General features: G+C 40.1%; 2 protein-coding genes across 4 annotated transcripts in view; both read left to right on the plus strand.

Moving 5' to 3' along the window:
• The window catches only part of LOC118410862 (ethanolamine-phosphate phospho-lyase-like), a 22,733-nt gene extending 18,413 nt beyond the window's left edge, over window positions 1-4,320 (plus strand). For all 3 annotated transcript variants that reach the window (XM_035812723.1, XM_035812726.1, XM_035812724.1), the window contains one exon: window positions 3,804-4,320. In XM_035812723.1, the coding sequence (XP_035668616.1) occupies window positions 3,804-4,010 (207 nt within the window). In that variant the 3' untranslated portion in view covers window positions 4,011-4,320. The remainder of the gene's footprint in view (window positions 1-3,803) is intronic.
• Window positions 4,321-10,462: 6,142 nt separating this feature from the next.
• On the plus strand, window positions 10,463-24,308 carry LOC118411230 (rho-related GTP-binding protein RhoA-C). Its single transcript, XM_035813359.1, has 4 exons — window positions 10,463-10,772; window positions 20,419-20,534; window positions 21,125-21,308; window positions 22,736-24,308. The coding sequence occupies exons 1-4, from the start codon at window positions 10,617-10,619 to the stop codon at window positions 22,859-22,861; spliced, it is 582 nt and encodes a 193-aa protein (XP_035669252.1). The 5' UTR covers window positions 10,463-10,616; the 3' UTR covers window positions 22,862-24,308.
• Window positions 24,309-25,833: the final 1,525 nt, after the last annotated feature.

A 25,833-nucleotide genomic window follows, 5' to 3' on the forward strand; every position in this document is an offset into this window, starting at 1 on the left:
ATTGCACAAGAACATCCCATTTTCAAATATCGGAGTGGATTTAGTACATTGTAGTTAGTGTAGTGTCAACATATTTGAAATAATGCAACCATAAAAATCAAAAGATTTCTTTTCCTCATGCCTATCTATCATTGTAAGGCCTAGCAAAAAATGTGTTATTTTACAAACAATTTTACAGGCTGTTTTATAGCCTGGTATCTAGCTGTTTACAGCTCCTGACAGAAGAAACTCTGGAGCTATTCTTCGTCGTGTCATCACTAAACTTTCCTAGTCCAATACTCCACACACTCCCTTCCTCTGGGGGTCAGAGCTTCCAGATCTTCTTTGGTGCATGGTTCGGACAGGAGGGGGCAGACAAGAAGGTGTTTCATAGTCTGCTCCTGTCCACAGTCACAGGCAGTCTGTCCATCTGGGCTAAGACCCCACTTTGCCATGAGGGTCTTGCATCTTCCTGTGCCTGTTCTAAGGCGGTTGAGGCATGACCAGATTGGCCATGCCTCCTCTGCTCCTGGAGGAAGAGATTCCTTCGGGGCGATGTTAAGTCTGTGAGGTGCAGTTTGGAGGTGGTGGGACCACATGGCCATCCTCTGAGACTCTGCACTCCTGCACTCTGGAGCTATAATACGGCTGGATACCAGGCTAGGTTTTTTAGACAGATAGGTTATAAGTTACTAGTGGTACACATCTAGTTAGTTGTACATTGTATATTTGAAAATGAGTTGACATTCCTTTGATTGATTTATGACACATGCAATACCGGTACATAACATGGCTTGGATGGCGTGAGTCAAATATGTACTAAAGCACTCATGAGTCTTCTGCATTGTACGAGGGGTGATCAATAAGTCCTCGGCCTCACCCAGAAATAATAAGCACAACTCAGATTTCGAAGCACAACATCATAGTATGAAGCCTTTTATGAATATCCTCTAAATTTCAAATCATTGCAGTCATTACTTTCCAGGGATTCTTTTTTGCTGGTGCATAGCACCAGCTCTGAGGCAGGAGAAGCGGGTCTTTCAATGGTTCAATCAATGGTTCAATGGATCAAGCCCTTCTTGTCTTATCCTTACTGTCTTGTCTTGTCTTAGCCTAGCGACCCACGGCACTGGGTGAAGGTAGCAATTTGCTTCTGCAGCCGTGAATCGTGGGTTCGATACCCACTTATGACAATTTTTTTTTTTCTTTGTTAGACAAATCTCAGGTAATGTTTTTTTAATAGAAGACAGACCAATTCAGTAATTCGATGTTTAAAAACTCTTTTTTTCATGTGATTTTGTTGAACATCCAGGCTTTTTCCAAAATACGCACCAGCCAGCTTTTTTCAGAAGCTTTCTTGTTTTGCTAATCAGACGGTAAGTGGCGAGAAAAACAAGGGTGAATTATGATCAGACGTGTGGGTCATGTTCCCCATGCCGTAAATTCTTTGTCATTAACAAAAAACATTTTCAAAATGTTTGATAATGATTCTCTTCCTATTTCAAGCAGAAATAAGTGGGTGTCTGACTTCCAGTAGCGCAAGTTGACCCCCACACCTCAGGTCGCAGCTCAATTGTTCACGTTTTTTGTCCTTGTCCCTTCTCTAACGTTACTGGGTGTCGCTTGCAAAGTAATGATCACACTGAGGTATGTCCAGAAATGGGGTAAATGTACGAAGTTAGTGTGTACGAACTTGTACGAACTTGTACGAAGTTAAAGGTAGATATAGACCGTAATCGGTAAACTTCGGAAGTTTTAGGTGACGTCATCTAACTTCGTACAGGTAGGCAGGGTTTGTGTACGATGTACGATGTACGAACTTAACAAATCTAACTTCGTACAGGTAGGCAGGGTTGGTGTACGATGTACGATGTACGAACTTAACAAATCTACCTTCGTACAGGTATGCAGGGGTAGTGTACGATGTACGGAGTTAACAAATCTAACTTCGTACAGGCAGGCAGGGTTGGTGTACGATGTACAATGTACGGAGTTAACAAATCTAACTTCGTACAGGCAGGCAGGGTTGGTGTACGATGTACGATGTACGAACTTAACAAATCTAACTTCGTACAGGTAGGCAGGGTTGGTGTACGGTGTACGATGTACAAAGTTAAAAAATCTAACTTCGTACAGAGGAGCAGGGTTAGTGTACGATGTACGATGTACAAAGTTAACAGATCTTCAGTACAGATGGTCAGGCTTAACGTTGTACGAATCGTTAGAGTCGAATTAAAAAATGAGAGGTCTTATTAAAACACCATATTGAACGATGAAAAAATTACAAACTTTGATAAATAAGACCTATATCTATGTTCATCAAGTGCATTGAAGAATGGTGATCACGTCAGAAATACAAAGTTGACAGTTCTAAGACCGTACAGAAGGCACTTGAATAAGTTTTAAATAATAAAAAGTAACAAAATTTAGAATGATGAAAATATTTTCGAGTTCCCATAAATGTTATCGTTATCACTAAGGCATAATGGTATACAACAGTCACAAAGATGCTACCTAATGTTAGTCAAAACAAAATGATCTAAAACTCATTTCATATAAGTCATTCTATAGGAACCTCTTACTTTTATGAGATGGTTGATTCTAACGTTATCTGGCCTAACACCACTGTTTGTTACCAATAAGGGTGTCAGGCAGGAGTGTAAACTAAGCCCTAGACTTTTTAATATTTTTATAAACGATCTAGTTCACGAGTTAGATGATACAGATTGTTCTCCACCCGCACTCAATAATTGGTGATCGATGATGAGAGCATGTGATTAACGCGTGGCTGACCATGTGCGACAGGTGAAAGTAGAATAGAATACTGCGTACGTAGTTAGCATAACCCACAGCATAGTCAAAACATCTTGACTTCGTACACCAGGCCCGACCCATAAACGAAGATAGCATAACTCACAACAAAGTCAAAACATCTTAACTTCGTACATCGTACTTCGTACATTAGGTCCGCCCCATGTACGGACTTAGCATAACCCACAAAATAGAAAACATTTTAACTTCGTACATCGTACTTCGTACATTAGGTCCGCCCCATGTACGAACTTAGCATAACCCACAAAATAGAAAACATTTTAACTTCGTACTTCGTACATTAGGTCCCCCCCATGTACCAACTTAGCATAGCTACGTCACAGATAATTGTCGACGTTTCCCGAACTTTGCCGACAGCGGTTGTCGGAAGTTGTCGGAAGCTAGAAGTTGTCGGAAATTACGTGTGACGTAGGCTGATCCAAACTTCGTACATTTCACCCATTTCTGGACATGTATGATCACACTAATTTGAATTTTGGTACACATTCATATAAGACCCTTATACTTGACATCTATGCTTAGAAATCTGAGTTGTGCTTATTATTTCTGAGTGAGGCCGAGGACTTATTGATCACCCCTCGTACACAATGTAGCAATTGTAGCACTCAATGACACTAGGTTTCCGACTTGTTGTCACTAAAATCTAAAGACACTTGTGTTTTCATTACAGTAATGCGTGACTGTAGTGTGTCTATAGCATTATCATGAACTCAAAACCACTGTGAATACTTCATTTTTTTCCTTTCCATGAAATCAAATCACTGTGAACTTAATTGTATTTATAGTATGTACATGTACAATCATGTAGATATATTTGCATAGCCTGTTTTTTTCCCCCACATTTTTATGTTCTTTTTTTCCAGCAAGTATGCTTACACATATATTTCTGCATGCAAAGCATACCAACTTGTTCTAGTTGTATGGTTTGTAAAAAGGAGAAATGAAGGATGCAACTATTGACACTGACTGCAGCTGTTTCCCTTGTTCCCTAGGTTGAAGCTGCAAGTAGCAACAATACACTGGAGCATGCCGTGTGTAGCTACAGAAAGGATGTGCATTCCAAGAGAAGTGGACCCATTTTCACCGGTTCACATACCCTCAGCCACGATGCCTTGTTTGGAAACACTAAGCGGCCAACCGACAATGATAGTGATGATGATGAGGCAAAGAGGCAGAAGACATGGGCTGGGGTGGACTAGTTTTAACATAGCGCAGATGATTTCTTAATTCACAAGATCAAAGCCAAGCGACTGTTCCGAAGCCAGTAATCGAAATAACCATGCAAGTTGCTTGGTGTCTGTCTCTTTGACTGAGTTAGATGCCAATATAGGTTCCTGCAGTGCTCACTTCTCAAAAGCTTAAAGAAATTTTGTTTCTGACACCCATGTATTGAGAGATGTTAGTCCTAACAATGTACAAAGAACTAACTGTTGATATTCGATAAAGATTGTCAAATGGTTATCATTTTCAGATTGATGATGGAGTACTGAATGATCTATTTGAAATTGCTACGTCTGTGACAACTGTAATGGTCATGTGACAAATGCAAATCTACGAGGTGCGTGCAATAAGTAATGCCCCTGACCCATTTCCCATAGCAGGAGATTAATGAAACTTGGCACAGATATTAGTCATTCTCTTCATAGGAATCACCCAGAGTTATGCATTTCTCCCATCGTTTGATGCAGCTCTGGACACCGTTTTTGTAGGACACCCCAGGTTGGTCCTCCAACAGATGCCTCATCAATGGCAGAAGAGGTACGACCAGGTCTAGGAGCTGTTTCCACAGACTTCCGGCCACGTTTGAATTCAGGATGCCAGCGTTTTACAAGGTCATATGATGGGGCATCATCACCATAAGTTTCATTCATTTCATCAAAAGTCTTCTTTGGTGTGCGTCCTTTCAAATACAAAAACCGGATCACTGCGCGACACTCAACTGGTTCCATTTCACACCTGGTCCATTTCGCACCTGACTCAGTTCAAACACCAGTAAATCAGAAACCACAATTAGTTCAGAGCTGTTTTTTGCAACATAACCCATAGAGATATGAATCATTACACATACAAAATTTCATCTAGATCAGACGACTGGAAGTGGGTCAGGGGCATTACTTATTGCACGCCCCTCGTATAAGTAAATATATTTCCCATATTGTGGAACAATAGCTGCTTGTTTCAAAGCAGTATGATATTTGTGTAGTCCTCAGATCCACATGGGCGAAGCCCATCAGAAGAAAACAATGAGAAGCACAAAGAACCCATGCCCATGACAGACAGCATTTTAAAGTCAAGGAGAGATGGCACTACTCTTGTCAATGTCAAAATAGCATTATACAAAAAAAGTAATATGTAAAGATGGATCTCACCACTATGTGCAATTTCTCTCTGACAGATTATGTTATATGTCCTCAGATCAACAACTTTGTATATAAGGTTAGCAGTTAGTGCCATGCAAAATGGAATTGAAAGGATTGTATGCACCACATATTTCTGTCTAAAATATGCTACATGTAGTATACAGCAAATTGTGTCTTCCAAGCTTTCAGATAGAAACATGAAACTATTTCACCCTACACTTGCACATCGAAATGGGTGTTTTACGAAACAGTGAATTGTTTTATCACCATACATTAAAGCAATGACTAGTCCTTCGTGTCAATGACAAATGTGGAGTCATAAAGTGAAAGAAAACATCATTTTAGCCTTTGTAGGTAGGATTTCATTTTTAATGTATAAATGTATTTGCCTTTTCAGTGGGGTGGATTTTTTTACACTGCCTTTATTTTGATTTTAAGACAGGAACAAGCTCATGTTTTATTGCTAATTTGTGTTGAAGGTATTGATTATCTTACAATGATTATTAAGTATACGTGTAAGTCAATAAGAAACCTTGTTGTGGAAGGCTATTGTGTTCTGTTATATGTACACTGTACCTTTGACAAATGTCTACTGAAGTGATGACCCAAGAAGCAGAACAAGATGTGTCTACTACATATTTTCATAGTGAAAGTATATGAATGGAGTGAAGTCAGATTTACTTTGTGTGGCTTGTGAATAAATCTGCAACACAAATTTGATACCATTACCAGGTTGTCCACGCATATTTATCTGCTCACAATAAAAACGTCATTTATTGTCATAGTACAATCTATTTATTCGTTCGGCTGACATTACAGGCAGCCAAGATCACTCAACAAGCCAAGGCTACTACAAAGGGCTGGCCTTGGGAGAGAACCATCAAATTTAGTATGGTGCTTTGTCTACATGAAATGTACAGACAGAACTTGAATAAACACACTGTGTCGTTAGCTCTACCAATGCCACATTGATTTGATTATATGGATGACATCCGCTGGGAACCCCAAAATTGATGCAAGAGCGAAGAAAAAATTTGCCTTCACTAGGGAGTCTGGTCAGGAAGGTGGAACAAATGCCCAAACACGCAGAGTATTGCATACTGAACAATATATCCTTCATTTTTGTTCATACACATCGTCTGCTTTGACCTTGGAATTGATGTTGGTATTCTATGACATATGTTTCTGATATATATATATATTTCTTCAATCTCTGGCATTTATTTACTCATTTTGCAGCTGCTTTGTACGATTTAAAGCAATTGTTTGTAAACTTTTTTTTAGAAACAACCAAAACTTGATGTGCCCATGGATGTCTTCATGATACTAGGTGTCAAATCAACATGGATTAGTGCTGGAAAGGTGCAAAATGATAAGAATATGTTGTAGAAAATCAGTTGCAATGTCAATCTATATTGATTTCTTAAATTCAGAATATTTGCAGTAAGGCCATGATGTAGGACATTAGGACATCCTCTGTGAACCCAAAAACTGAGCGTGCGAATAAAAAAAAAATGGCCCAAAATACTGACTTAATTATCAATTTTAAGTGGTCGGGAAGGTTGAACAAATGACTAAAAACACAGTATGTTCTGCCGAACAAAATTTTTTTCTTTCACATCTTTTGTGATATTGGAGTTGACCTTGTCATTCTATGACATTTTAAGACGTTTTCCGATATCAACCTGGCCTTACTACAATGTGCCGGTGCAATGGCCGAGTGTTCGCCTTGCATTCGGTAGGTCATGAGTTCGATCCCCGGCCGAGTCATACCAAAGACTTTAAAAATGGTACATGCTGCTTTCTCTGCTTAGCACTCAGCACTAATGAGGAAGAGTATGGAAGTTAAACACACATCACTACCACCGGGCCAGCCCCCTGCTGTAGTGGCTTGCACATGTGTGGCCCAAGGGCTACAGAAATGGAGATGGGCGCCACCCCTACGCATCTGTTACTGATGTACGGGCAACCTGGCCTTGCTACAATCTAAATCAGATTTACAGTGTTTTGGATTTCTCTTCTCGTGCAGTATTGACGTGCAATACTTTAAAGTGCAATATGATAATTACCACTCACTTTATTAGTTTTTAACTTTATTGTAAACAACATTGCAACAATTTCTCACTTTTAAACCTTGTATACCATCTTGTAGTGTGTGTGATAATTGTAAATACTCGGCACAATTCAGTCATACTATAGTGACTGCAAGTGTGATGTTTTGTTTATAATCTCTATGTCTCTATGTAAAATAAACCATTCAAATATTCTATTTGACTACATGTATACACAGAGGTGTCAGGGTCGGGCCCGAAATCAGTTTTCACCAAAAACACATCATTTCTTACACTTTCCAGTCATGTTAGTAATAAATTCCCTCGAAACCCTTTCGTCATTTTTTCCCGCGCACTATCATGGAATCGTGTGTCATCAGATCAAAGATTTAGGTCCATAAAGTGGTGTTGTTATATGCATTGTTGTACTATTACAGCCAGTAGATGCCCATGAGTAATGAGTGTAGCACGCTAGAGGACCTCCTCAAACACAGGACCTTCATTACAGGTCCCTTCTGAAAGACGAATGCAGCTCGTCAACCAGTATTCTCTTTCCCATAATCCAGAACCGGACTAATCGGGACCATGAGCTTAACTGTGAAGTCGTTACCGGTTGAGCTACGGGAACATCATTTAAAAATGTATCGGTCCATATCTGAAACATTTCATTTGATACACTCATGCCATAATCGTGCATACATCAGATGCAAATATACAAACGTAGTGGGTTCCGCACGGTTTTGGTTCTAATATCAACGATCGAATCGGCCTCATCAAGGGCGCCCAATGCTGAAGAAAGTTCAGCACTGGTTTTCAGTGCGAGCACTGGAATTCCAGTGTTGAACTCCTCTCAGCTCTCGGTTTAAAACCAGTGCTGATGTTGGGGCGCTGTGACGGAGAACTACTGTTTCTTTCCCCGGACAGCCAAATTATGGAACTCCTGGATGTCAACCGCTATCTCCGAGTTCAATTGTTTCCAACTTCTTAGTTCATTGCCTTGAAGTTGTCTAATGACCTTCATGCTCTGAATAATCCGGTTAAAAAAAAACACTTCTAAGGTTATTCCGCACTGTTTACTCGCCGTCAGCACTGGAACCGAGTGCTGATATATACAAAAGTAGCGGATTCCGCACTGACCCAGTTTCCAGTGCTGGCGAACCATGATTCAGCACTGAAAAAACAATATGTAGGCAGTCTATTTTTATTTCCCGTAACTCGTAGGGAAAACCATCTTATCTACGTAATTTGTAGTGTGGCAAAGAAATCTAGCGTAATTGCCTTCCTTGATGTAGCGTAATACGTAAGGGGTTCTCTGAATTCAGCGTAAACCGTTGTCGATCCCCCCATGCAGACCCTCGAGAAAGGCGCTAAAGAAACCGCGTGTTCCACTGCTGAGAAAGGACCCGCTACTTTTTAAAAAAATATTTACACATCAGATCAATATTATATATCGTACGAGCACTTTCTGTCATTGTTTGCTAAATCTAATACGTGTAGCAATAAAAACTATTGCCATGGCGACGGGTTTATTGTTGATACGTATTAATGATTGTTGTTATAGGTGTGTTGTATTTCGCCTGGCTGTATGTATGAAGATTGTTTTACGCGATGGATGTCTTTTGGGCATTGCTGCTAACAAGAAAGGTGATCTCTTGTGACGAGTGACCTATCGATGTTTCTCTTTGGTTATACAAATGAGGTCCTCATTTGCATAAAGGATATCTGTTGATCATCTCCTCTACCTCTACCCTCCTCTACCCTATGTTCAAAGTATGAAAGTCTTATCAAAGAAAGCTATTGTAGCATTTTCTTATAAATTGTGTAAATGAGACCCTAATTTGCATGACTTACGTCGCATGTTCAACTTAACCTACATGTTGCTACCAAATGTTCAAGAATGGAATTTTCGTCATTCAACACTAGAATAAGTTTCTATTCAATTGTGTAAATTATGTAACAATTTGCATAATTGACGTCTATCGGTACTTCTTTTCTAGCTACATATGTCATGTTTAAGAGTCCTAGTAGTAATGAAATTCTGTGGCTTAATAAACTGTGCTCATTTATTATGCAAATTAGTCCCTAGTTTGCATTAATAGCCCATATTTATGGAAGGTATCTCCGAAGTTATCTATATGCCAAAAATCACAATGATCTGTCAACCCGTTTGCGAGTTATTCCCTTTCAAAAGGATGGTGCAATTGCGCACGCGAGGATGACTTGCTGTGGAATTTCGGAAATTTTTGCCAATCATATATATACTTAACGTAAGCCTACTATTTCTCCCTTTTTTAGTTAACATTACATTACTCACTCACTCACTCACTCACTCACTCTCCGGTTTAACGGTTTAACATATGGTATATTTTTTAGTATTTATAAACTGTCCTCAGTAAGTATGCAAATTAGCCCCTGATTTGCATGGTTGTCATTTAATCATGTAAGGCATCTCTGAAGCTATCTACAGCCCAAATATGAAGATCCGTCAGCCCATTCCCGAGTTATTCCCCTCTAAACGGATGATGCAACTACGCAGGCATGGAAAAATTAATTCCTGACATGTTTGTAGAAAAATTCCTGACATGCCTGCGGAATTTTGGGAATTCTTGTCAAACGGACACCTGCTCTGCTATTAGGCTAACCCCTGAGGGGTCGCCAAAAAACGGATTAATACTAGTAGATTTCACGTCTATAGCCTCCTTAGAAAATACAAGAAAAATGCTTCACTTTAAAGGTAGCAGAACACAGTTTTTCGCCCATGGGGATTTACATGGTTAACTTAAGGACCCCAAAGTGAGGTGGTTCGACGACTCAAAAAATATATCAGGGTGCAAAAGTAATTAACAAGAATTCGATATGTTGGAGTTGAGGGTATAATCTACAACATATGTGAAAATGAGATGAAGTTTGCCTGCTCGTTTTCCCAGAAAGAACACTTTGAAATGACCCCCGGCGGAGGTCACCATACAGCAGCCGACACACGGAAGTAGCGGGAACCAGATTCGTGCGCGAAATTCTACCCAGCCAAACAAACATCGTAACCCAACTCATACAGCCTCAAAACTTACGTATCCCTCTACTATTCACCACAGTTTCCGACTCGCTGACGTGCACAGAAAAATTTCTATGGCTTTTCAAGAACTGCGACGACCTATTTTGTGCCCGATCTACTTATGTCCACGGGGGTCGCCCATAAATACTGTGTTATGCGACCTTTACTACTCACGCGCAAAGCATGCTGGTGGGTGTGGATTGCCCAGTGTGCTTTGCGTGCCGCCATTTTGAATTCTAACAGTAATTTGTCTGAATTTCTTCCTCAAGAGGATTTGGTGAATCCGACTGAAATTTGCTCACAGATTTCTGCTTTAAGTTCATATCTGGGCCGTTAGAACCGATGGCGGCGATACGGAAGAAGCTGGTAATAGTAGGCGACGGTGCTTGTGGTAAAACCTGCCTTTTAATCGTCTTCAGCAAAGACCAGTTTCCGGAGGTATACGTGCCCACCGTCTTCGAAAACTATGTAGCAGACATAGAAGTTGACGGAAAATTGGTAAGTTTGTTTTTCTCTCTGTCGATTCTAATTCCCGTAGTTTGTTGGAAAATGGTGTTTCCTAGATTGCGCGTTCGGATGACTACATTTTTGGGTACATGCATACCAGAGAGACCAGAAAAGCTAGTTGCATGCATGGCCGGTTTACCGCCAGTGTGTTTACCGGCTTTGCCCGATTTATCAGTAATAGGGTCGTATTTCCTTACATAACAGCAGGGACAAACTCTTGTAAAGATTTGCTTCTAGCTACCACGTAAAAGCTCCATACTATGGAGATATTTCACTTGTTTTCCACCGAGAATTGTTTGTTTGGGAAGCGGTAGAGGATTTCGCTGCTGATTCTGCCCAGCGCGAGGTCGGTCCACGCCCTTCCGGGGTTCAGACTGCCAGGTTTGTGCACGAAAACATCGCCCAACTTCCAACCATCGTTTCAAACTACACAACCAGCGGGACTTGTATAGGTATTGACCCGATGGGCAGATATTTTACAGGGTAAGATTGTGGTTGTAGTGTTTTGTTTGTGGAGAGTGGCAGCGGGGCGAACGGTGACCATTGTAGAGGCGGGCGCCATGATGATGACATACCAGGGGTGTGAGGTCATATCTGCCGGGGCAGGGGACTGTCGGGACCCGATCCTTCTCCTAACAACACCCGCTACACTTCAACCGGCCTGTCCCGTGATGTACAACGTACACAGCACAAACTCTCAACTGTTACACATAAATATAGATTTTTACGCAAAGGCTGGAACGATTCTGTATGTGAGCATCTTTAGGATATATACATGTATGTACTTACTCTCACCTCTCAAATAGAAGTACCCCCTGGAATAAAAGTACCCCCCGGACAAATCTTCAAAATCAAATAAAAGTACCTCCTGGAATAAAAGTACCCCCCGGAAAAATACCAAATTGACATGTAAACTGTGTCCATGCTACTTCAGTCCAAGAGAAGATGATAAGCAGGTATGCTCTTTTTATTTATTTATGCCTCAGTACCATATCAGTTAATTGTATAAATAATGAACAGAATAATTCCCATGTTATTGCACATATTTTCTTTATCTGAGTGTCCATCAACAAAGATTAAAATAAAAGCAAAAAATGAATGAAAATAAAAATTGAAGACATAAAAAAAGAAGTTTATTTTATGATCATTGTTACAAAATAAAATTTTGAAGAAACATTCCAACTTAGTAGAATACCTTCTTCACCACTTGTTGTATTTTCAATGTTGTTGAAACCAAGGAGGTCATAGACACTGCCCCCTATCGAGATATAACGGTACTGCAGCAAATTTGTCAATATCTCGCGCATTACCGCGAGATTTGGCGTGAGTTGATGAATCCAACATGGCGGATGTTTTCGAGCCGATTGAACGCTGTGCTTTATTTTGGAAGGATTTTTTCGTTGCTGGAACATTAAAACAAGTTGACTACGGGTGAAAAGTTGTGGAAAAGTATTGGTAACTTTTTAATTTGTTTGGTTGTTAATTTCTGTGTTTTGATAGAGAATTTACGGAAGTGAGTGACTGTGTGTGTAGCATGTGACCTCGATGTTTGGCTATGTTTTCGTCTTTGTTCAGCGCAAATTTCAAGATTTATGGAAGGTTAAAGATGGTCTAAAACGAAAAGGATACATTTTTTATGAGTCCAGTACCGAATCACTTGGGTTTCGGTATTTTTGGACCTGAACCGAAACGTTTTTGCAAGTCCAGAACCAGTCCTGCGTACCGGTACGCATCCCTAGGATGTTTGGGTCATAGCGCTAGCGGCAGGGAAATCCGCGCTGCCTCGTCCGAAAAATAGTGAATTTGAAGCGAAAATACCGCGGAAATATGGGCAGAAAATACCAAAATTTCAATATTTTTGGGGTCCCTGGTTAGTTAAGAAAGCCCCAATTTGAAAAAAAAATAAACGTACCGTCTAAAATAAGGACGTACCGGGTGGATTTTGAGGCGGAAAAAAATAAACGTACCGGTACGTTTATTTGAGAGGTGAGAGTAGTACACAAAAATATACTCTGACTCATACTGCGTGGTTGGATGATCAAAAAACAAAGGTTAGGAGATCAAAAGGAGGAAAGTTGCCTTCTAAAGCAGCTTTCGTCATAGTGTATTTGAACATCACGCATCACCAAGAACTTCCTATGTGTCATGTATTTTTGTTCTGAATTCATGCCTATTAAATGCATCACCAACCCGGCTGGATTCCCATACCAGTCATAAAAATTCACAAATGTTCAGTTTTCAAGATTATGTCACAGGATGGTTTGCCTACTTTGTTGTGCTAGCAGAAAAAAAGAAGTTCATTGTTAACCATGTGTCCTCGATATCACCACATTTTGTCGACCATGTAACTTTGTTTAACTTTGTTCATAGTCATCATACTGCATTTCTCGTCGATATAATGATAGTTCTGCATTCATACTACATTTTACCAGGAAATGCCATGGTGATGGTTGTTTAGGGACAATGACTACCAAAAACCAAAAGTTAATTGCACCCCCCAAAAATACTTGCACAACTTAAGATATCTCCTCTTATGAAAATTTACAAATGTACGTGAGTAAAATGGGATACATGAAGACCACGTGTTTGGGTATCTGCTTTTCCGTAGCATATTTTATAGTTGGTTTTTATTTGAATTGTACACACAGTTTAATAAAGAGGCAAATTTAGGCTTAATAATAGTTAATTAAAGACTACAACTTAATTAAAGACTTCGCATGTCTACAACAGGATAACTTGGGATAAGGCTCAAAAATTTCTTCCGGACGCTTTGAGTGACAGCCATCACTCTTCTTCAGCGTCACAAGAATGAAGTGGTAGAACAACTCAGTTCAAGTACTGGAAAAAACAGTTGAACATGTCAAGTCACTAAGGCCCAGTAAAAAAAAGTTGTGTTTTCCATTTCAGTCCTGAAAAAAGTAGGGTCGATAGGTAGGGATTTTTTTTTCTTGTAATTTTTTTAGGCAGGCCAAAACTCTAGTGAGACAATCATAGACCCCATTCACACTCAGAAAAACAATTCGAATAAAACATGTTATCCGAATAAAACGACCCAATTCGAATAAGTTTCTGAAGTGTGAACGCTCCCAAAATGATTAATCACTTGGATTTTGTCGAAGTGAATCCTTCGCGATTCACCTCGGGGAGGTGGATAGAACTGGGGCAAGTGGAGAGAACTGCGCTGCGGGGAGTCCTAATTCGTGCGATTCGGCAGTGTGAACGCGCAAGTGGATAGGATTCTGCAAATTCCGGGGTGTAACGTCATTCATCCGGCAACTTGGGGTCATACTTCGCATCGCGCGGGAAACACTACACATACCTGATCGCTTCGTTTTTCAGCGAGCATTATCCGCTGTGTTTTACTTCCAACAACAATAAGCGAAAAGAGAGGGTAATCTTCATCAAGTGGACACCGGAACAAACAAAGCTGCTTATTTCCATCTGGGGGTGGGAGGAGACGCAGAAAAAGCTTGGCAAGGTTAATAAAAACAGGGACATTATAGTATGAAGATATATCCGAAGGAATGGCGGATCACTGGAGTTGAAAAATCCCTCGACCAGTGCAGAAATAAAATGAATCTCACCGCTACCACAAAACGTAGCGATACATCTGTGAAACGCAACTAATGTTTTATTCAGATAAGACTGAAAGCGCACTAATCGGATTGCTGAAGAGCAGTGTGAACACAATTTTGGATCGGATAGAAAATTCTTTATTCGGATAAATGTTTTATTCGAATCGTTTTTCTGAGTGTGAGTAAACTCCAGTGAGACAATTTCAACTAGGCCTAGGAAAAAAAATGTTGTGTTTCCTGTTTCCCTACCTTCCCTAGAAAAACCTGCCGACCCTAGACTTTTTTTTGGGTGGGTAGTGGAGTCACAAAACTTCCAGTTAGAATTTTTATTCAGCCTGCTTCCTATTGAAGTAAAAACAGTCTGCTTGTCCTATCTAATGAAGGATTAATGTATCTATTGTGCACAAAATCAAAGTTTGACATTGAAAGACAAGTGTCCTCATGCATTTCAGTTTCCTTTGTTCAACTGTATTGTAATATGTATCACTAGATTTTTGGCTAGCCTAAAAAAAATTACAAAAAAAAAAGATATCCCCTACCTACCGACCCTAATTTTTTCAGGACTGAAACAGGAAACACAACATTTTTTTTCCTAGGCCCTATTCAAGTACAGTAGAAATGTTCAGTAAGCTGAAATGCATAAGGACACCTGTCTTTCAATTAATGTTGAACTTTTATTTTGTGCATAATAGATACATTTAAACTTCATTAAATAGGTCAAGCAATGTTTTGACTTCAATAGGAAGTAGGCTGAATAAAAATTCTAACTGGAAGCTATGTGCACATGCCCACCCCCCCTAGGGTCAGAAGGTTTTTCTAGCTTTCTAGGATAGGTAGGAGGGAAACAGGAAACACAACATTTTTTCCTAGGCCTAACTTGTATGCAAATATAGCATGCAAATGATGATTTGAGACTCATTGGAAACGCTTCCATGCGAGCTGAAATAGTCGACAGAAAAACCTCAATAAAGCATGCGGCTCTTTTTGGGCGGCGGCGGTACCGCACATACCCTGACAGAGCGCTGCACGCCTGCACCGTTTGATGTCTTTCTTATGTCACACCGAATTTTCAGCCGGGGAATCTTTAGGATAAAAAAAAAAATATGTCACCATAATTCAACGCTAACACTTTGTGATCTTTCAGTCACAAATTCACAGTACAATGTCAGAAAAACCTAATAACAAAACTTAGTTACATGCTATCAAATTATTGAATAGTACCATGAGAGACATTTTCATTGTCTTTCTAACACTTAGATGTCAAGAATATTATGTATACTTGTATATGTCACAGTAGAGATCACGATCCAGTAGAATCGCCGATTCTCCTAGGAGAGATGGCGATCGGAGCTGGTCCTAGGGCCAACACCGATCGGGATCTCTCCTAGGAGAATAGGCGATTCAATTAGTACAGATTGCGATCGGGGTCTCTCCTAGGGCCAGCTCCGATCCAAACTCAAATGATGCTAAGATATAGGAAACAGCAATACTTTCTTTTGATAAACAATGATTTTATTTAATATTAATGCAAACCTACTAAGTCATTACCAACAACACTCAAGCCTACGTGTGTCACTTCTACAATGTTAACTTCACTCAAGACTACCACACTAGGGTCACTTCTTCAACTGAACTCAAGTTACACTATAGTATATACGATCACTTTTATGGCAGATTTCATGTTTGTTTTCTGGTTTAAGTAATTTCTGATAAAGTAGTGGCAAAAATCTTATAATATGTGAAAGACACCAACAGGTGATCAAACTAGGCAAATTTCACACTTTTGGAAGAACAATAATAACTGTAGAGTTTCAAGATATTACTCAGTCACAATTTCACACCTATTGAGTACATTTCACTACTGACTATCTGACACTAGTCAGATTTGTACTGAATCACTTTACAGCTTTAGAAGAACAATTAACCATTGTTAAGTGATCACCAGGTGTCAAAATACCAAGCAGGGTTTTAAGATATTATTCACACCTATTGAGAACATTTCACTAGTTAGTAACCTTCATAGATGCACTAGTTAGTAGGTTTGAATTGATAATAGATAAAATCATTGTTTATCAAAAAAGTATTGCTGTTTCCTATAGAAATATCTTAGCATCATTTGAGGAGAGATCCCGATCGCAGTCTGTTTCCCATATCTTAGTATCATTTGAGTTTGGATCGGAGCTGGCCCTAGGAGAGATCCCGATCGCAGTCTGTTTCCCATATCTTAGTGTCATTTGAGTTTGGATCGGAGCTGGCCCTAGGAGAGACCCCGATCGCCATCTGTACTAGTAGAATCGCCGATTCTCCTAGGAGAGATCCCGATCGGTGTTGGCCCTAGGACCAGCTCCGATCGCCATCTCTCCTAGGAGAATCGGCAATTCTACTGGATGGTGATCTCTACTGTGACATATGTCATACTTTGATATCCTTACATACATAAACCCAAGAAAATAATTGGGTGCACCTGGGTGCACATGCACCCAGTATTTTGAGCCCTGCAGCAGTGTTCTCGCCAGGCCTTTTCAGCATAGCGGGCCGATACGCTGTGGGCTGGAAAAATGACGCTGTAAAAAGCCCGATACGCTGCTATTTCATCCAGCGTAGCGGCAAAAAAATGGGGAATAAAAGAAAAATATCGTAGTAAAAATACATAGGCACGCGCCAAGCACGCGCCTTCGCTGTTTCAGGAAGTTATCAACTCGAAGGGAGGTGTTTTACAGCACCGGCCCGCCGTACCGCTGTCTCGCAGCCGGCAGCCCCTCCCACCCCTTGCGTTCCCGCGCGCGGAAATGTAAACACAGACGCGAGAGGGCCTTGCCCGCACGTGATTAGCGGGGTGGGATCTCTCCCCGGAACAGCCGATGTGCATAAGGGAGCGGCGTTGATAAACAGAGGCTGTTACTCGCGGCAGTTGCGTCTTTCTTTTTCCGTACGGAAAATAGAAGCAATTATTTCTGACACATTTCTAGAGCAAGAACGGGTCGCGTTCCAAAATTTCCTGTTCTAAATTTTGCGTGTGCCGCCCTGCGTTCGTGCCAAAAAAATATATAAAATGAGTAGCGCATGTGCTGCGAGTGATTAGTGGGGTGGGATACCTCCTCGGAACAGCCAGTTCCCGGGGAATGTCCTTATTTGGGGGCTGGGTTGACCAACATAGGCTGTTACTGATAGTTGCATAATTTTTATTTCAGCGCGGGAAATAGAATCAATTCTTTCCGACATAATTCTGGAGCAAGAGTGGGTCGCTTTCCCAAAATTCCTGTTCTAAATTTGAAGCTCTTTGTATCGGCATTCGTAAGATACAAACCATCGTAAGTTTGTATGTAAAACCCGGGCGTTAGTTTCGCCGACAAGCCCCGTGTGGCCCCGCCCACAAACCGCCAGGCAGTGTCGGCATCTTTCCGATTTGATCAAAGGGCCGCCGGCTATCAATCAAACGCGGCTGTTGTTTACAGTTTCAGTCATGTGCCGTGTGCAAGTTTACAGCGAACTTCATGCTACGTAATATTACATTCCTTGGACCTTCTTTCCCACAGCGGTGCTTCTACGAAATATTTATTAGACTGTAACACTGAGTCCCACATGTTTTAAAGAATGGAATCTGACGCGGAATAGCGGTTTTTACCGGGTATTTTCTTGAAACATGTCCGTGGGAATATCGTCTAAACTCTAACGGCGAGGCGGCGACGCGGGGAGACCGTCAACAACAGTCGCACGGCACGGCGGCTAACAGCGATACTAGCGCTATAAACAAGCGCTTCAACTTCGGATGGCAACCGGGACAATATTTTTAAGTACTGTTGAGCTGAGTAAAGTTTGTTGTTTATGAGTTTTTAGTTGTCTGTGAAGCTTTGACCCGAAATATTGTTACGTCAAACTGCTGAAGAGAAGTTAAGTGACTGGAACCCGCCGGGGGCCGCCGAAGGCCCCCGGACCCCTGCCCGACGCTGTGAAAAATTCCTGGCGAGAACACTGCCCTGCAGTATGTACAAATGTAATGAAGAATTGACAAATTTTCTGTAGCTTGGGTGCAAACCTCTGGCCAGAATTTCTATTTGACAAAAGGCTAAAACCCATGGATACGGACCCCAGCCCGATCTCAAAATTATCTATATATTTTTGAGGTCGGTCTTTGGTCTGGTATCTAGTCTATTATTTTAACCCTATCTAGACCAGGGGGGGGCTAAAAGTGCCCGCGTCGACTTTGACGTCGCATAACTAGTGAACGACGTGTGCTAGGACTACGAAACTTGGTGACTTTTCCTAAAATATTGTTGGCAACAATTCTGCGAAAAAAGTTTTAGTTTGTGATTTTTCGTGTTGCCATGGCAACGGATTTCTGACAGGCATATTTTCCCAAATTTACTAATTTCAGTTTGAATTATGGGATATCATGGTTTAATTGCAAGATCAAACTTGTTTATTAATATCATCAACATCCTGTGTAATTTTAAGTAATATTTTCATTTAAATATTCATAATTTATGCTAATTTGATGACGTCATGGGTCAAAATCCAAGATGGCGGACATTGCCATTTTCAACAATAAATACATGTAATTTTTACTCAAATACCGTCAAAATCTTTTATTTTCTTACAAAACACAATCATTTGATCATTTTCAGTCCATCTCTATTGGGTTTTGGGGTTATATGTGGAAAAAGTCGTATTTTAGAAAATTCACGGTTGTCGATCCAAGATGGCGGACAAATGACGTCATTTTCTGACGTCACATAGACGTCAGTGTCGATGCCATTGGAAACATAAGACTTGGCAGACTTAGACACCAATAAGATAAGCTTTATTGTCATCATTTTGCTCAATACATTTAAGTATAGCGGAAATTTAATATTTTGACGATTTTAGCCCAAAATATGACATTATGACGTCATAATTACGTCATATTACGTCATAACGATACCAAAATTACAGAAAATATAAAACTCTACTAGAAAATCATCCCCTTCAAATTTGATGATCGTAACTCAAGCCGTTTTGAAAATACGACGGGGGGGTCAAAAGAGCCCCCCCTTGGTCCCAGGGATCCCAAAAAAGCCTGGTCTAGATAGGGTTGAGGGAGCAGACATCGAAGCATTTGATTTTAGCAGACTATTTTGTGATAAACTTATAGAAAATGCATTTTCGGTCGTAAGACATAATAAAACGTGCTCCAGCATTCTTCCAGAGAAATACATATTTTGTTCAGCGAAGAGTTTGTGAGCCTGGCGTGACATACTTGTAGTACGCGCTTCTGATTGGTTGATGCTTCAGCTGAAGGCATAATGAAGGAGAATCCCCTAATAAGAACTTGCACTCTGATTTGTCTTCTTAATCTTAGGAAGCAAGCCGTCTGCTCACCATTTTGTTTGAAATTGTTACATTTTAAATCACAAAAGAACGCTATTTTCCATGTTTACATTGCAACATACAAGTTAAGAAATGCAAATGCAGAACCTCTTTGAGAAAACATGCATTTATATGTGGATTTCTGGTGTTTCTAGCGTAATTTGGGGTTTCGATTCAGCTGGAAGTGTGCTGAAAGTAGCGTGGGTTTCCAAATACCCCGCTAGTAATTTACCGTTTTACTCTTCATGCAAAACCCAAACTCCCGATACGATGAATCCTACAACTATTCGTAGCTTGGGAAAATGACTGCTCAGAGACGACGGTATTCTACCGGTTTCGACTTTAATTTGTCTTTCTCAAGAATGACAGAGATCGGACCACTCCTCCTTTTATACCTTTTCTGTGCCTCCCTCCAACATGTTTCAGATAATAGCGATTATGTTTAGGATCAAAATGTTGGTGGATATGCACGATGTGCTGGCCGGCAGCCCTGTGCTACCCCGGGGATGAATTTTTTGTTGTCGCAAGCGGCATAGCATGACAGTTCAATTCACGCGCATACATAATGACATAATACTTAAATCATTTTTGAAACTCTGTTGTTTGGATATGAGGCCATCATCAAAACAATGAAAGGTACATATTTTCTCCATTCTACAGCTTACCGGTAGTTATTGTATGAGACCATAACTTAAGGATGTTTGTGTTGACTGCAGGTGGAGCTGGCGCTATGGGACACGGCTGGACAGGAAGACTACGACAGACTGCGTCCGCTATCGTACCCAGATACTGACGTCATCCTCATGTGTTTCTCCATCGACAGCCCAGACAGGTACTACAGATCTTGAAACATTCACTGTGGTGTTATCTTTTCCGGATTTCCAAATTAATGACACGTTTCCACTTTTAGTTCCGTAGTACAGAATTGTTTCAACTGCAAACTTCAAAACCAGCCCAAAAATCTCCTTTTCTCATGAAAATCAAGTTGTTGCAGGAAGTACTGAATTTACAGCATATAAACGCCATACCTTTGCCAAATGATTTTACCTTTACAACTGGTATATCAATTGTGTTTGTCATTAATTATGCAAATAAGTTTGTCCTTTGCATAAATTATATAAGTTGATCATCCGCCACCCAAATAACAGACATACACAATCTATGTTCAGAAAGAAGGCTTTAGTTGCATTTTCTGATAATTTATGAGGTCCTATTTGCATGTTTGATGTTCAATGTCCAAGTCTGGCCCCTGCAGTTATTCTTCTGTAATCTGTATGATGAACTGCTAATATCTGTATTGTAGGTGCAATTTCAATGGTATAACTATAAGTGAGTAGTGTAGAAGTAGCAAAGAGTTATACTTCTGAACCTACATTTGGATACATGATATTGATGACAGAGATGGTTCTTGTTGCCACACAGCTTAGAGAACATCCCTGAGAAGTGGACCCCCGAGGTGAAACACTTCTGCCCTAACGTGCCAATCATTTTGGTGGGCAACAAGAAAGATCTGAGGAATGACGAGTCGACTAAGCGTGAGCTGGCCAAAATGAAGCAAGAACCGGTCAAGACAGAAGAAGGGCGGCATATGGCAGAAATGATCAACGTAAGGAACTCTTTACTCACATGTGATATGCTGGAGATGCAGAAATGTTTGCAATGGTTTTATGTTCATGATGAGCACTTCAGCGCCAGTTGAAACCACCATGAAAATTATGTCTTCTCCCATGGCCAGCTCTATCCCCTTCTGTAAGTGCTATACATATGTACTCACATGGTACAGTATGATGTGTTGGAGGCACATGCTGCACTGAAGTTATATGGATACTAGAAAAGCACAAATTCAACAACATTGAATGCATATTTCTGTGTTACAAATCCAGAGGGTAAATACAGTAAGATAAGTGACAGTTGATCACATCAGCACTGCTGAAAGTGGCTGTTCTGGGGCTGGGGTTTTGTCTGCACTAAAACTTGGGCCTCAAAAATCTGCACGTTGAAATATGCAAATAAGCTAAATTTCCTGGGGATTCAAAACTCTTTTTGCAGTTTTAAACTTAAAAGCTTAATAAAGATGACACAAAATGAATTAAGTTTCATATTGTTGCATCTAGTGTACAACATCCCTTTCTGTAATTATTCCAGGAGTTTTAAAGTGATTTTTAAAAGTTTTAACGCACAAAAAGGTTGAAATTTGCATGTGAAACAATCTGCTTGAGAAAAGATGAAATGAAGTTTCCAAAATGAAGAAAAGCCCCAAGTTGTTATATTTTACAATACAGAGCCTCATATTAGTCATTTTTCCATGTTTCCATTCACATGATTTTGAAATATTCTGGATATGCAAATTAACCTATTCCCAAGGGACTAAAAATCAGGCTTTTTCAACCTAATACTTCATGTAATGGATGGAAAGTCGTATAGCAGGGTCACCAAGAATTTCTCACCGCACATTTTCGGATATGTTTCAAGAACTTTATTTTCAAACGCGCAGATTTTGAACGCGCAGAAAACCTGTTCCCTTGTTCTGTCCGTCTGTAGCACCCTTGGAATGTATCAGACTGTGGTCTATCATTTTTAAAGCCCGAATTTCAAGTCAAGCCATTGATGAAATGATCTGTCTTTTAAATTTAAGGGAATGGAGACTGTGATTGGGAACCCTATCAGCATGGTGATTCTACCAGATCCCAATCTCTTCCCTGTCATATATGTTTTGATATGTATTGCATATAGATTAATTTGTTGCATAAGATTTTATAGTACTGTATAATCAAAATTTTCTGTACGTTGTTCTGTCTGCAAACAATGCAAATGATTAAAAACACATCAAAATGTCTATATTTACTTGAGAATATTGAATTACTTTGCAGTATATTCTGATTGAGGGTTTTGTGAACAGCCATTTTAGGAAGAACAGTTTTTTCAGTATGATGTGTGTTATACAGTAGGTCAATTTTATAGGTTAGGCCAGATTCAGAGTTTAGTCCTTAGTGTCTGAGTAACCCTTTTTCCTTCTACTGTCCCTTTTCTCAGGCCTTTGCATACCTTGAGTGCTCAGCCAAGACCAAAGAGGGGGTGCGAGAGGTCTTTGAAACGGCCACTAAGGCTGCTCTGGCAAATAAGAAGAGGAAGCGTAAGCCCAAGTGTCTGCTGTTGTAGATGTGTGCTCCTGCATCCTGGTGCAACCGACCAATCAGGGACATGAATCCTCCCCCTCGACGAATCAGGGGTTGCCCTTTCCCTGATGTCATTAATGTGTTGATAAGTATGTAGCTTACAGGCTTTTTGACTCCCATTTTGTACTCCCACAGTAATGAACGCCTTAACAGTACCGTAGTTCAGTTTCTTCACTCTCTTTCAATGATAGGCACGGACGTGTGAATAGAACATTCCAAGTCATCAAACACGTACAGTGAGGAATTGACATCTTCAAATTTCAACTGCAATCCAAATGCTTTGAGACACCTTTGTGGGATAACCCATGTTTTGTATAGATTTTGTTGACTTATGTTGTAATAGCTTGCTATAGTAGTTTGTAGGTTGGTAGGAATGTTGACTTGATAATGAGCAATTTGACACATAGACATTTCTAGGGATAATTAACCACTTAGATATAAATAATTGCAGAAGGAGGCATGTGAGAAATAAACTGGTGACAACTTTAAATATGTACACTTATAATGCAACGCTGACTTGTTTTTGTACTTACTAAACATGTTTAGTTCCACCGATGGGAAATATGTATGGTAGGACAACTAGTGTTGCTGTATTAATCATTTTCTGAGGCAAGTGTTGTATGGTATTCTCGTGGGTGACTGATAAGTTGAGAAGATAATTTCCTTAGATACAAGCAAAATGCGGAGAAGGGCAGTGAAGAACATGACAAAAATGTTGGCCTGCTAAAGGTGACAGAACTGTTTCCCTCCCCTCGTACTTGGGCTAAACACCAGGATGGTAACAAAATGATGTTATGTGTTGAACAAAAAAACCCAGTCCGATGTATGTGACAAGAAAAAAAGGTAGAATAATTTTGGTTTGCTTGATGTATTGAGCTATGAAGTTTGTATAGATTAATTTGTGTACACCTCGAAGCTCCAAGATCCCCACAAGTGCCAGTTCTCGTGTGCATTTTGTAACTTTGGTGGATTGCTCCTGTTGTTTCTACCTAAAACTCTACTATGTACAAAGCCCTCTTTGTATCTAAGGTTTCTTCAATAGAAGACCAATTAGCAATGCTGGTATATCAATAATAGGCATGACAATGGCATCAATTTCACTCTGCTTACAACATACAGTACCCTCACAAGTTTTCTTTCTTTTCCATTTGTAAGGATGAGAAAATTAATTCACTCAAGGCAGTATTTTTGTTCCTTACCAAATTACTGACATATTTGTGTGAACAAAGCATTTCTGTACTGGAAATCCTTTTACTGTCTAGATTCTAGATCTGTCCCTAAGGATTCTTTTATTTCATGCCATTTTGTATTGGTTACTTTCCGATTGTACGAATACACGTAGAGGTTTCTGTGATGTTTCCCCTATGTGTGCCTTTTTCCTGCTGTAAGCAATGTTGCCTCCTCAAAATAAAGTTTGTTTTAATGGCGAACTTGGAGTGGTTCTGGGTATAATGTTAGAACATTTCAGGCAGTGTACTTGGTAAGCCAATCCGTACTAATTTGTGAGCAAGAAACCTCCAAGCCTTACTCAACTGGCCTCAAGCCAGCGTGTTCCAAACCTGCTTTCCAAAAGGGATCCAGACAATTTGGCATTTAACTGGATTGGTGAATCAGTTATGAATGCAAATCGACTGAAGCAGGATTGACCACGTGTTTATTATGTAACATATCGTTATACTCAGGGTCATGCAGTTTGCTGAGGTCACGTGGCAAAGTGAACATTTTTAGGTATCAGTGACATTTCGGTCACATTCTTCCATCATGAAGTCTTGTTAAAGGGCTGCTACCTTGCTAAATAGAGTTCTTACTGAATTAATTTGGAGTAATAACATGATAATGACTAATTTGGGGATGAAAAGATCTAGTAGAAATTGGAGCTCATCTGAATCAGAATGTTTTGAAGACGTTCATCCATGAATGAACACACCTTCAAACATCGTCATTCCTTTATTGCCTTCCCCTCCTTGAAAGATGTTGACAAGAATGCCCCTGCAGTTCCAGGGCAAGGTGCCAGGTTGACTAAACCTAGCCTCTACCAGGCTCCCCAGGTCGCTGGAAAAATAGAAATTGGCCAAATAGGCTGAAAACACACCAGAGGAGTTGGCCGAGGAATGCAGTTTGCGACCAGGACTAAACCTACTTCTCTCTAACACGAAAAGCTATCTGACACCAAAAGCTAGTCGGTCGGTCGGCCGGCCAGAAAAAACATTATCCTCACTATGATTGAATCGTGGTGAGGATAATGTTTTTTCTGGCTGAATGACTCCCCTAGCGTACTATTGACTCTATTTGTCCAATTTCTACAATTAGACCACCGATCCACGTAGCCTGGTAGAGGCTAACCAAAAGCATGTCCAGGGCTAAATGGACAAGTAGCTGAAGTTCTGCTGCAGAAGCAATATTGGCCAGCAGAGGGTCCAAAATTAACCTTGACCTTCCTCTTGCCAACACCTGATTACATACAGTACCAAATACTGTAACCCAGCCTGAACTAGAAAGGTAACAATTTCTAGTAAAAGTAGGATGTTTCCCTCCCAATAATTTGCCCTTTGTCAAGCTACTTGCAGAATATTATACCATTAGGCTCTCCCCTAAGACTTCACCAAAGAAAGAAATGAACATAATTTATGCAACTTGATTCATTCAATGAATTACTGTGATAACAAGAGTTCTAAAACCTCATACCTCCATGAAATATTCATTTTTTTTAGATTTCCTGCTTAACCTTGTGTCATTAACTATGTAAATAAGGCATTAAAATTCTACCCAGGCACGCAGAGCCAGGTATGTTAAGACACTACTACTGCTACTACTGTCAGTCAGTCTATATGCAGACTAGGGCACAAACTGTACATTACTCAGAAATTAAATACAAAATATACTGACATAATAAACCTAAATATCAAATGTATACACTAAAGTCCTGTCACCTGAGGAAAATTTTACCTCCAACTT

Source organism: Branchiostoma floridae, chromosome 3, assembly GCF_000003815.2.
Source record: "Branchiostoma floridae strain S238N-H82 chromosome 3, Bfl_VNyyK, whole genome shotgun sequence".
NCBI classification, from domain to species: Eukaryota; Metazoa; Chordata; class Leptocardii; order Amphioxiformes; family Branchiostomatidae; genus Branchiostoma; species Branchiostoma floridae.

Coding starts and splice junctions, on each gene's coding strand:
- LOC118411230 (XM_035813359.1), top strand. CDS start 10,617: ATGGCGGCGATACGGAAGAAGCTGGTAATAGTAGGCGACGGTGCTTGT. Junction 10,773..20,418: donor TAGAAGTTGACGGAAAATTG/GTAAGTTTGTTT, acceptor TGTTGACTGCAG/GTGGAGCTGGCGCTATGGGA. Junction 21,309..22,735: donor ATATGGCAGAAATGATCAAC/GTAAGGAACTCT, acceptor CCCTTTTCTCAG/GCCTTTGCATACCTTGAGTG.